At 46.9% G+C, this 14,086-nt stretch overlaps 1 protein-coding gene across 2 annotated transcripts in view; it reads left to right on the top strand.

The window, feature by feature from the left end:
* CA9 (carbonic anhydrase 9) overlaps window positions 1-14,086 on the top strand; it is a 191,266-nt gene that overhangs the window by 138,339 nt on the left and 38,841 nt on the right. For both annotated transcript variants that reach the window (XM_040420683.1, XM_040420682.1), the window contains exon 11: window positions 2,203-2,296. In XM_040420683.1, coding sequence (XP_040276617.1) covers window positions 2,203-2,296 — 94 coding nt within the window. The remainder of the gene's footprint in view (window positions 1-2,202; window positions 2,297-14,086) is intronic.

Raw genomic sequence — 14,086 nt, 5'->3', positions numbered from 1 at the left:
AGAGGGACAACACGTGCGGCCACAGCAAATTTTTTCATACGAGGCAAGCCCTCTAACTCCACCAAAAACTAACTATTTACACTCAGTCCCCTTAATGCCCCCAAGTTGTAATTATTTCCATTGTGTTCCATCGCAGTAGTTGTGCCAGTATTGTACCCCTTCACAGTAGTTATGCCCAGTTTTCTGCACCCTCACAGTAGATATGCCCAGATATGTGCCCTCTCACAGTAGTTATGCCCTGATATGTGCCCCCTTACAGTAGTTTTGAACAGATATGTGCCTCTTCAGAGTAGTTATGTCCCGATAAGTGTGCCCTTGCCAGTAGTTATGTCAAGATATGTGCCCCCTCACAGTAGATATGCCCTGATATGTGCCCTCTCACAGTAGTTATGCCCTGATATGTGCCCCCTTACAGTAGTTTTGAACAGATATGTGCCTCTTCAGAGTAGTTATGTCCCGATAAGTGTGCCCTTGCCAGTAGTTATGTCAAGATATGTGCCCCCTCACAGTAGTTATGCCCAGTTATGTGCCCCCTCACAGTAGTCATGCCCAGTTATGTGCCCCTTCACAGTAGTCATGCCCAGTTATGTGCCCCTCACAGTAGTCATGCCCAGATATGTGCCCCTCACAGTAATTATGCCCAGATATGTGCCACATTCACAGTAGTTATGGCCAGATATGTGCCCCCTCACGGTAGTTATGCCCAGATATGTCCCCCTTCACAGTAGTTATGCACAGATATGTGCCTCTTCACAGTAGTTATACCCAGATATGTGTCCCCTTCACTGTAGTCATGGACAGATATGTGCCCCCTCACAGTAGTTATGGCCACATATGTGCCCCCTCATAATAGTTGTGCCCAGATATGTCCCACTCACAGTAGTTATGGCCAGATATGTGCTCCCAAACAGATGTTATGCCCGGATATGTGCCCCTTCACAGTAGTTATGCCCACATTGTGCCCCTTCACAGTAGTTATGGCCAGATATGTGCCCCTCATAGTAGTTATGCCCAGATATGTGTCCCCTTCAAAGTAGTTATGGCCAGATGTGTGCCCCTCACAGTAGTTATGCCCAGATATGTGTCCCCTTTACAGTAGTTATGGCCAGATATGTGCCCCTTCTCAGTAGTTATGCCCAGATATGTGCCCCTCACAGAAGCTATGCCCAGATATATTCCCCTTCACAGTAGTTATGCACAGATATGTCTCTCCTTCACAGTAGTCATGGCCAGATATGTGCCCCTCAAAGTAGTCATGGCAAGATATTTGCCCCCTCACAGTATTATGCACAGATATGTGTCCTTTTCACAGTAGTTATGGCCAGATATGTGCCCCCTTTACAGTAGTTATGACATATGTGCCCCTCACTGTATTCATGCACAGATATGTGCTCCTTCACAGTAGTCATGGCCAGATATATACCCTCTCACAGATTATGCCCAGATATGTCCCCGCCACAGTAGTCATAGCCAGATATGTGCCCCCTCATAGTATTACACCCAGATATATGCCCCTTTCACAGTAGTTACACCCATATATGCACCCCCACAGTAGTTAATCCAGATATGTGCCCCCTTTTACAGTAGTTATGCACAGTTATGTGCCTCCTTCACAGTAGTTATGGCCACATATGTGACCCTTCATAGTATTACGCCCAGATATGTGCCCCCTCACAGTAGTCTATCCAGATATGTGCCCCCTTTACAGTAGTTACACCCACATATGTGCCCCCCACAGTAGTTAATCCAGATATGTGCCCCTTTACAGTAGTTATGCGCAGATATGTGTCCCCTTCACAGTAGTTATGGCCACATATGTGCCCCTTCATAGTATTACGCCCAGATATGTGCCCCCTCACAGTAGTTTATCCAGATATGTGCCCCTTCACAGTAGTTATGCGCAGATATGTGTCACCTTCACAGTAGTTATGGCCACATATGTGCCCCTTCATAGTATTACTCTCAGATATGTGCCCCCTCACAGTAGTTACACCCATATATGTGCCCCTCACAGTTGTTTATCCAGATATGTGCCCCTTCACATTAGTTATGCACAGATGTACCCTCTGCATAGTAGTGATGCCCAGTTATTTGCCCCCTCACATACCTCAGCTGTTCCAGGTCTGCCTTGCTGGATCCGGACAGTTGGGAGGTATGGTGATGACTCTGATTGAGAGCTGCTGACATTCCCTCTCCCTACAGGCGACATGCTGGCCATTATATTTGGCATCCTCTTTGGTATCACAGCCATGGCATTCTACATATATGTGAGGAAGAGCCACAAAAGAAACCACAGGTAAGAGCACAGAGAGGACAACTGCCTTAACTGCAGACTGTCAGCTTTAATTTGAGGGTATTTACATCCAAATCAGGTAAACGGTGTAGGAATCTTGTGTATGCCATCTGGTCCTGGCGATTTGTCTATTTTAAGTTGCTGATGTACTTCTTCCTGGGTCAGACAGGGCACTTTTAATGGGGAATTAACTTTTACATTCTGCATGTCATCTGACAGTTTATTTTCTTCAGTGAATACATTGGAGGAAAAAATATTTAACAGCTTTGCTTTCTCCTCGTCGCTCTCTGCGACTCCCCCCTCATCACTCTGTAGAGGGGGGTGTATATATACGCAGTATACTGTCCTCTGTAGTATATACACAGTATACTGTCCTCTGTAGTATATATATTTTGTAATATAAATCTCAGGTCCATAAATATTGGGACATGGACACAATTCTAACATTTTTGGCTCTATACACCACCACAATCCTTTTATTTCAAATCCATTGTGGTGGTGTATAGAGCCAAAAATGTTAGAATTGTGTCCATGTCCCAATATTTATGGACCTGAGATGTATATTATAAAATATATATACTACAGAGGACAGTATACTGTGTATATACTACAGAGGACAGTATACTGCATATATACTACAGAGGACAGTATACTGTATATATACACTACAGAGGACAGTATACTGTATATATACTACAGAGGACAGTATACTGTATATATACTACAGAGTACAGTATACTGTATATATACTACAGAGTACAGTATACTGTATATATACTACAGAGGACAGTATACTGTATATATACTACAGAGTACAGTATACTGTATATATACTACAGAGGACAGTATACTGTATATATACTACAGAGGACAGTATACTGTATATATATACTACAGAGGACAGTATACTGTATATATACTACAGAGGACAGTATACTGTATATATACTACAGAGGACAGTATACTGTATATATACTACAGAGGACAGTATACGGTATATATACTACAGAGGACAGTATACTGTATATATACTACAGAGGACAGTATACTGTATATATACTACAGAGGACAGTATACTGTATATATACACTACAGAGGACAGTATACTGTATATACTACAGAGGACAGTATACTGTATATATACTACAGAGGACAGTATACTGTATATATACTACAGAGGACATTATACTGTATATATACTACAGAGGACAGTATACTGTATATATATATACTACAGAGGACGGTATACTGTGTATATATATACTACAGAGGACAGTATACTGTATATACACTACAGAGGACAGTATACTGTATATATACTACAGAGGACAGTATACTGTATATATACTACAGAGGACAGTATACTGTATATATACTACAGAGCACAGTATACTGTGTATATACTACAGAGGACAGTATACTGTATATATATACTACAGAGGACAGTATACTGTATATATACACTACAGAGGACAGTATACTGTATATATATACTACAGAGGACAGTATACTGTATATATATACTACAGAGGACAGTATACTGTATATATACTACAGAGGACAGTATACTGTACATATACTACAGAGGACAGTATACTGTACATATACTACAGAGGACAGTATACTGTACATATACTACAGAGGACAGTATACTGTACATATACTACAGAGGACAGTATACTGTACATATACTACAGAGGACAGTATACTGTATATATACTACAGAGGACAGTATACTGTATATATACTACAGAGGATAGTATACTGTATATATATACTACAGAGGACAGTATACTGTACATATACTACAGAGGACAGTATACTGTATATATACTACAGAGGACAGTATACTGTATATATACTACAGAGGACAGTATACTGTATATATACTACAGAGGACAGTATACTGTATATATACACTACAGAGGACAGTATACTGTATATATATATATACTACAGAGGACAGTATACTGTATATATATATATATACTACAGAGGACAGTATACTGTATATATACTACAGAGGACAGTATACTGTATATATACTACAGAGGACAGTATACTGTATATATACTACAGAGCACAGTATACTGTATATATACTACAGAGGACAGTATACTGTATATATACACTACAGAGGACAGTATACTGTATATATACTACAGAGGACAGTATACTGTATATATACTACAGAGGACAGTATACTGTATATATACTACAGAGGACAGTATACTGTATATATATATACTACAGAGGACAGTATACTGTATATATATATACTACAGAGGACAGTATACTGTATATATACTACAGAGGACAGTATACTGTATATATACTACAGAGGACAGTATACTGTATATATACTACAGAGGACAGTATACTGTATATATACTACAGAGGACAGTATACTGTATATATACTACAGAGGACAGTATACTGTATATACACTACAGAGGACAGTATACTGTATATATACTACAGAGGACAGTATACGGCTACAGATGGATTGGGCAGAGAAGTGGCAGATGAGGTTTAACACTGATAAATGTAAGGTTATGCACATGGGAAGGAAAAATACACATCACCCGTACATACTACATGTCACCAATAGTGATGGATGAACATTGCCCTGGACGTTTCGCAAACCGCGCGTTCGCGGCGAGCCCCATTCACTTTAATAGCAGACGAACCTGAAAAACCTTCAGGTCATATTTGCAGCCACCAAATACTTAGTAGAAGTACACAAATAGTCCCACAACATGGACAGTGACATACCAGAGGGGGATCAATGGCAAAAATTCCCACAAAAAAATGTATTTTCATCAGGGGCCATTTTTATGCGTCTTAAAGGGAAACTCTCAAAATTGTGCTCTGCTGGAGCCTAAAAAAATGTTATTTTAGGCCACGGTAGTACGGGCCCCAAAAATTTGGCATTTTCTGGACAAAAAAGAACAAGCGATTATGTGGCTGGAGGTACATTAGGCGGTCACAGGCCCCAAGAATTAGGCATTCACCTGACAGAAAAGGCCTTTTTTGCCGCTGTATATACATAAGATAAGGACCATTCTTTGTTCTGGGTAGTGGCGGATATGTGTGGGCTGGCATGAGGAAATTCAATTAAACGTGGTCGGCACAGGTGTTGAATTCCTCCGAGATCCATGCCTCATTTATTTAAAAAAATGTGAGGTAGTCCACACTCTCGTGAGCTAGACGAGTGCGCTTATCGGTCACGATCCCCCCTGCTGCGCTGAAGGTCCTTTCGGACAGGACACTCGACGAGGGGCAAGGCAAGAGTTCCATGGAAAATTGTGCCAGCTTTGGCCACATGTCAAGCCTGCACACCCGGTAGTCCAGGGGTTCCTCGCTCCTCAGAGCGTCCGCATCGGCCGTTAACCCGATGTAGTCGGACACCTGTCGGTCTAGGCGTTCCCTGAGGCTGAATACGGAGGGCGGCTGTCGATGGGTTGGCTGCAAGAATGATCTCATATCCAAAGTGACCAACACATTTTCAAACCGCCCATTTCTTGCAGGCGCGGTAGGATTGGTACCCGCAAATGTTTCGCTGTGGGTGGAAATTCCTCTGCCAGTGCCAGCAACAGCAGAATACGTCATCTCTTGCAGCAAGGCCTGGAAATGCTACATTCTCCCAGCCCTATGTGATGCTAAGTCTAAGGTCTAAGTACGTTGCCACCCAGTACTGGTCCTTGCCCTTTATGCTTTTTATATGGGTTTCCCTCTTCAAACACTGGAGCATAAAGTCCCCCATTTGCACTAAATTGGAAGTGGTGGAGCGCCCTGGCTCCTGCTCATCATCCAGGAGAATGTTGTTTAAAGTCCCCCTCAAAGCCTGCTCTTCTTGATCCTCCTCCCCCAGCCCCCCCCCCCCCGCCACCATCCTCCTCTAAATCCTCTTCAGACTCCTGCTGACTTGTCTCAGATGGAGTAGCCCCCCTGGGAATTCATCCAGCATTGCGACTTCCTCATCTTCCTGCTCCTCGACGGCTTGATCAATGACAAGACGCAATGAATTCTCCAGAAAGAAGGCGTAAGGTACGATGGCACTGATGGCGCCCTGGCTGCGACTGACCAGTTTGGTGATCTCATCAAATGGCCGCAGAAGTCTGCATGCGTCGCGCATGAGCAGCCACTGGCGCGGTGATAAAAAACTAAGCTCCCCAGAACCTGTCCTGCCGCAGAGTTCGTACAGGTAGTCGCTAACGGCACGTTGCTGCTGGAGCCGCCTATCGAGCATATACAAGGTGGAGTTCCATCGCGTCGGGCTGTCACAAATCAGACGTCTGACGGACAGGTGGTGTCGCCGCTGAATGTCAGCAAGGCGAGCCATGGCCGTGTAAGATCTTCTGAAATGGCCCGAGATTTTCCTGGCCTGCCGCAAGACGCCCTGAACCCCGGGGTATTTGGCAACGAATCGCTGCACGACTAAATTCAGGACATGTGACATGCACGGCACGGGTGTCATTTTGCCCTGTTTCATCGCGCTCAGCAGATTGGCACCGTTGTCGCACACCACTTTACAACTGTCAAATTGAGCCACAGCCACTGATCGGCCTGTGACCGCAGAGCTGAAAGCAGTGCAGGACCGGTGTGGCTCTTGGCTTCCAGGCACAACAGACGCAGCACAGCATGGCAACGTCTCGCCTGGCACGTCGAATAGGTTCTGGGGATCTTGGGGGGCGCAGCGGAAGAGACGGTAGCAGTGGAAAAGGAGGAGTCAGCCGAGGAGGAGATGGAGTAGGAGGAGGAGAGGCAGGCCTGCATGCAATCCGAGGCAGTAACACCAAATCCACACGGTATGTGCTGCAAGAATGAGGTCAGCCGACTACCTGAACATACTGAAGGACCAGGTTATTCCATCAATGGATTTGTTCTTCCCTGATGGCACGGGCATATTCCAAGATGACAATGCCAGGATTCATCGGGCTCAAATTGTGAAAGAGAGGTTCAGGGAGCAGGAGACATCATTGTCACACATGGATTGGCCACCACAGAGTCCAGACCTTAACCCCATTGAGAATCTCTGGGATGTGCTGGAGAAGGCTTTGTGCAGCGGTCAGAATCCACCATCATCAATGCAAGATCTTGGTGAAAAATGAATGCAACACTGGATAGAAATATTGTGACATTGCAGAAGCTTATCGAAACAATGCTACAGCGAATGCGTGCCGTAATCAAAGCTAAAAGCGGTCCAACGAAATATTTGAGTGTTTATTTTTTTTTGGTGGCGACTTTTTTTTTGGACAGGCAGTGTATCAAAGGGAAGTAACACTTAACTTCTGCAATAAATGGACGATCAGGAACTCAGAAGAGGACCACACACCAGCACTTCCAATACCAAACTGAAGCTATCAACCGCATAGCATGATGGGTGAAGCCAGACTAAATAGGGGAGTTGGAATGACCACTAAGCTACACCTGAGACAAGAGGTGTGGTCATTACCAGCAACAACACTGAAACCAAAGAGGCTGTCAGATCACATCATGTGCAGCCAGTCTCTTAGATCTTCCGACACCTGTCACGTTACAGACCGTGACAGTACCTCCCCTTCTACAGGTGGCCTCCAGACACCAAGGACCGACTTTATCCGGATGGGCTCTGCGAAAGGCGTTCACCAGCCGACTAGCATTAACGTTGGCCGCTGGAACCCACATCCTCTCCTCTGGTCCGTAACCCTTCCAGTGAACGAGGTACTGAAGGGATCTATGGAGAACTCGGGAGTCCACTATCCTGGCGATCTGAAATTCCAGATTACTGTCCACCATGACAGGAGCAGGAGGCAAGGAGGACGATTCAACAGGTTCGACATATCTCTTCAACAACGACTTATGGAACACATTATGAATCTTCAAAGCCTGAGGAAGTTCAAGACGAAAGGCTACCATTTTAATAATGGCAGTGATTTTATATGGACCAATAAACCTTGGGACCAACTTCTAAGAAGGTACTTTCAACTTAAAGGGAACCTGTCACCTCCGAAAACCATCCCAAGCCGCCAGCAGTACCTGTGTGTAGCCAGCAGCGTGTTTCTGATGATGCCTTTCTTCCTGAAGGCAGATGCAGCAAAAGTACTGAAAACTTTGTTTTATCCCCTGCCCGGCGCGCTTCTCCACACATGCTTAAAGTCAAGAAGGCAGCGGCCTCCTCGCTTTAAGTCACGGTAACTACGCCCCCTTCTATGCCCCTTCGCTGTTACTGACAGCGCTTATGCAGAGAGTTCGGCTGCCTTTGCCGAACAGTCGGCTGGTGGCTTGGCATGGTTTTGGGAGGTGACAGGTTCCCTTTAATGTATCTTGTGGACAGCCACACACGACCTAGGATTGAAGGCCATAGCAAACACATTAAGCAACGACCCACTATTACCAAAATCCCAGAAGGAGTTTACACTTAGAGCCATTGAATTCATACTCCACCACAATTATTTTACATTTAACGAAACCTTCTACATCCAAGTCAAAGGTGCGGCGATGGGAACAAAGTTTGCCCCATTGTATGCCAATCTGTTTATGGGGGGTCTTTGAAGAAACATTTTCTGTATCGTCACATCCCAGAGTAAAGTTCTACCGTCGCTACATCGACGATATTATTCTTGTATGGCAGGCAGGGACACGTGAGCTCAATGAATTTATCAAATCACTTAACTTTAATCACTGGAATCTATCTTTTAGTCTTGAACATAACCCAAATGAAACATTATTCCTAGATTTACATCTCTCAGCTCACAACAAAAAGATTTTCACTGAAACACATTTTAAAAGTATCGATGCCAACAGTTATTAGGATTATAATAGCTGCCACCATCAAAAATGGAACCCAAACATACCCTATAGCCAAATGAAGACCATAAGAAGAAACTGTTCTGACGATAAAGAGATGAGAGGCCAAATCCACATTTTAAAAAACAGATTTAAAGACAAGCGTTACCCAAAAAAACTTTTTGAACAATCCATGAAAAGAATCTCCCAAGTCTCCCAAAAAGAGTTTAGTATCCCATGAAGACACTAAGAAAGTAGACGTTGAGGATAATTCACAGAAAGAAACTCATCAACTGAACACGATTACCAGGTTTAATCCACAACACACCAAGAGTAGAAACATCCTCGCTAAACAGTGGACTCTTCTACTAAAGGATCCAATTCTGGGTAAAACCATCCCTCATGCTCCTAGGGTCATTTTCCGTAGAGTCAAAACACAAAAAAAAGTATTAGCCTCCTCATGTCTGAAATTCAATAGCTTGTTCAAAGATGTCAGGCGGCACTGCGTCACAATATGGGTGCTCGGTCAGCGGGTGTCATCCCAGATAAACCAATGAGCGGGAACCGGCACTCCAATGGGAGGGACTGGCTGAATGATTCTTTTATTGGTCCCTCATAGATACAGTGACGCGCGATTCGGCACCTACATGTGCCTTTCTCAATGAGTGTACAGGGATTTAAATAGCCCGCCCTGAGTCACATGACCTTAGCGTCACGTTGCCAGGGAAACAGTGATTAGTTACAAAGCAAGTGAAAGGAATATACACATAGTTTCTATAGGAGTTGTTCTGTGGCTGCTCTTAGAAGCCGCGCTGTAGAGGTTTTTCCGTTGCACTGTGAAAGGTTAAACATGTATAAGATAAGACAAGGACTCAAAATATCCTGAAAAATGATATACATGAAAGAGAATTAATCATAAAAAGCTTGTCACAGCATAATCTCGATTTAACCCCTTGGGTGTCTGCAGGTGGTGAATCCAATATGCCTCTCGTTTGAGTAGCATTTCAGCTCGATTTCCCCCACGTCTGGGCAATGTGACCTCAATTATCTGAAAACTGAGTTGCGAGACATTATGTCTCAAATGGTTGAAATGATACGGGATGGGTAGCAATACATTTCTGTTACGTATAGTAGACTTATGCTTGACAAAGCGGATCTTCATGAATGTGCATTACAGGTGAAGTGTCCTTTCAGTAGGATCTGTTCCCCGGTGTGAGATGTGCGGCCCTTTAATAACTGGGATCTGCTCCCCGGTGTGTGGATTTGAGATGTGCGGCCCTTTAATAACTGGGATCTGCTCCCCGGTGTGTGGGTGTGAGATGTGCGGCCCTTTAATAACTGGGATCTGCTCCCCGATGTGTGGATGTGAGATGTGCGGCCCTTTAATAACTGGGATCTGTTCCCCGATGTGTGGGTGTGAGATGTGCGGTCCTTTAATAACTGGGATCTGCTCCCCGGTGTGTGGGTGTGAGATGTGCGGCCCTTTAATAACTGGGATCTGCTCCCCGGTGTGTGGATGTGAGATGTGCGGCCCTTTAATAACTGGGATCTGCTCCCCGGTGTGTGGATGTGAGATGTGCGGCCCTATAATAACTGGGATCTGCTCCCCGGTGTGAGATGTGCGGCCCTTTAATAACTGGGATCTGCTCCCCGTTGTGTGGGTGTGAGATGTGCGGTCCTATAATAACTGGGATCTGCTCCCCGGTGTGTGGGTGTGAGATGTGCGGCCCTTTAATAACTGGGATCTGCTCCCCGGTGTGTGGGTGTGAGATGTGCGGCCCTTTAATAACTGGGATCTGCTCCCCGATGTGAGATGTGCGGCCCTTTAATAACTGGGATCTGCTCCCTGATGTGTGGGTGTGAGATGTGCGGCCCTTTAATAACTGGGATCTGCTCCCCGGTGTGTGGGTGTGAGATGTGCGGTCCTTTAATAACTGGGATCTGCTCCCCGGTGTGTGGGTGTGAGATGTGCGGCCCTTTCAGTAGGATCTGCTCCCCGGTGTGTGGATGTGAGATGTGCGGCCCTTTAATAACTGGGATCTGCTCCCTGATGTGTGGGTGTGAGATGTGCGGCCCTTTAATAACTGGGATCTGCTCCCCGGTGTGTGGGTGTGAGATGTGCGGTCCTATAATAACTGGGATCTGCTCCCCGGTGTGTGGATGTCAGATGTGCGGTCCTATAATAACTGGGATCTGCTCCCCGATGTGTGGGTGTGAGATGTGCGGCCCTTTAATACCTGGGATCTGTTCCCCGATGTGTGGGTGTGAGATGTGCGGCCCTTTAATAACTGGGATCTGCTCCCCGATGTGTGGGTGTGAGATGTGCGGCCCTTTAATAACTGGGATCTGCTCCCCGGTGTGTGGGTGTGAGATGTGTGGCCCTTTAATAACTGGGATCTGCTCCCCGGTGTGTGGATGTGAGATGTGCGGCCCTTTAATAACTGGGATCTGCTCCCCGGTGTGTGGATGTGAGATGTGCGGCCCTATAATAACTGGGATCTGCTCCCCGGTGTGAGATGTGCGGCCCTTTAATAACTGGGATCTGCTCCCCGTTGTGTGGGTGTGAGATGTGCGGTCCTATAATAACTGGGATCTGCTCCCCGGTGTGTGGGTGTGAGATGTGCGGCCCTTTAATAACTGGGATCTGCTCCCCGGTGTGTGGGTGTGAGATGTGCGGCCCTTTAATAACTGGGATCTGCTCCCCGATGTGAGATGTGCGGCCCTTTAATAACTGGGATCTGCTCCCTGATGTGTGGGTGTGAGATGTGCGGCCCTTTAATAACTGGGATCTGCTCCCCGGTGTGTGGGTGTGAGATGTGCGGTCCTTTAATAACTGGGATCTGCTCCCCGGTGTGTGGGTGTGAGATGTGCGGCCCTTTCAGTAGGATCTGCTCCCCGGTGTGTGGATGTGAGATGTGCGGCCCTTTAATAACTGGGATCTGCTCCCTGATGTGTGGGTGTGAGATGTGCGGCCCTTTAATAACTGGGATCTGCTCCCCGGTGTGTGGGTGTGAGATGTGCGGTCCTATAATAACTGGGATCTGCTCCCCGATGTGTGGGTGTGAGATGTGCGGCCCTTTAATACCTGGGATCTGCTCCCCGGTGTGTGGATGTGAGATGTGCGGCCCTTTAATAACTGGGATCTGCTCCCCGGTGTGTGGGTGTGAGATGTGCGGCCCTTTAATAACTGGGATCTGCACCCCGATGTGTGGGTGTGAGATGTGCGGCCCTTTAATAACTGGGATCTGCTCCCCGGTGTGTGGGTGTGAGATGTGTGGCCCTTTAATAACTGGGATCTGCTCCCCGATGTGAGATGTGCGGCCCTTTAATAACTGGGATCTGCTCCCCGGTGTGAGATGTGCGGCCCTTTAATAACTGGGATCTGCTCCCCGATGTGAGATGTGCGGCCCTTTAATAACTGGGATCTGCTCCCCGGTGTGTGGGTGTGAGATGTGTGACCCTTTAATAACTGGGATCTGCTCCCCGGTGTGTGGGTGTGAGATGTGCGGCCCTTTAATAACTGGGATCTGCTCCCCGGTGTGTGGGTGTGAGATGTGCGGCCCTTTAATAACTGGGATCTGCACCCCGATGTGTGGGTGTGAGATGTGCGGCCCTTTAATAACTGGGATCTGCTCCCCGGTGTGTGGGTGTGAGATGTGTGGCCCTTTAATAACTGGGATCTGCTCCCCGATGTGAGATGTGCGGCCCTTTAATAACTGGGATCTGCTCCCCGATGTGAGATGTGCGGCCCTTTAATAACTGGGATCTGCTCCCCGGTGTGAGATGTGCGGCCCTTTAATAACTGGGATCTGCTCCCCGATGTGAGATGTGCGGCCCTTTAATAACTGGGATCTGCTCCCCGGTGTGTGGGTGTGAGATGTGCGGCCCTTTAATAACTGGGATCTGCTCCCCGGTGTGTGGATGTGAGATGTGCGGCCCTTTAATAACTGGGATCTGCTCCCCGATGTGAGATGTGCGGCCCTTTAATAACTGGGATCTGCTCCCCGGTGTGAGATGTGCGGCCCTTTAATAACTGGGATCTGCTCCCTGATGTGTGGGTGTGAGATGTGCGGCCCTTTAATAACTGGGATCTGCTCCCCGGTGTGTGGGTGTGAGATGTGCGGCCCTTTAATAACTGGGATCTGCTCCCCGGTGTGTGGATGTGAGATGTGCGGTCCTTTAATAACTGGGATCTGCTCCCCGGTGTGTGGGTGTGAGATGTGCGGTCCTTTAATAACTGGGATCTGCTCCCCGGTGTGTGGGTGTGAGATGTGCGGCCCTTTAATAACTGGGATCTGCTCCCCGGTGTGAGATGTGCGGTCCTTTAATAACTGGGATCTGCTCCCCGGTGTGTAGATGTGAGATGTGCGGCCCTTTAATACCTGGGATCTGCTCCCCGGTGTGTGGGTGTGAGATGTGCGGCCCTTTAATAACTGGGATCTGCTCCCCGGTGTGTGGGTGTGAGATGTGCGGCCCTTTAATAACTGGGATCTGCTCCCCGGTGTGAGATGTGCGGCCCTTTAATAACTGGGATCTGCTCCCTGATGTGTGGGTGTGAGATGTGCGGCCCTTTAATAACTGGGATCTGCTCCCCGATGTGTGGGTGTGAGATGTGCGGCCCTTTAATAACTGGGATCTGCTCCCCGGTGTGTGGATGTGAGATGTGCGGCCCTTTAATAACTGGGATCTGCTCCCCGATGTGTGGGTGTGAGATGTGAGGCCCTTTAATAACTGGGATCTGCTCCCCGGTGTGAGATGTGCGGCCCTTTAATAACTGGGATCTGCACCCCGATGTGAGATGTGCGGCCCTTTAATAACTGGGATCTGCTCCCCGGTGTGAGATGTGCGGCCCTTTAATAACTGGGATCTGCTCCCTGATGTGTGGGTGTGAGATGTGCGGCCCTTTAATAACTGGGATCTGCTCCCCGGTGTGTGGGTGTGAGATGTGCGGCCCTTTAATAACTGGGATCTGCTCCCCGATGTGTGGATGTGAGATGTGCGGTCCTATAATAACTGGGATCT

Source organism: Bufo bufo, chromosome 2 (genome assembly GCF_905171765.1).
Source record: "Bufo bufo chromosome 2, aBufBuf1.1, whole genome shotgun sequence".
Lineage (NCBI taxonomy): Eukaryota > Metazoa > Chordata > Amphibia > Anura > Bufonidae > Bufo > Bufo bufo.
The sequence above is the reverse complement of the archived record's forward strand: the minus strand, read 5'-3'. Positions and strand labels throughout refer to the sequence as shown.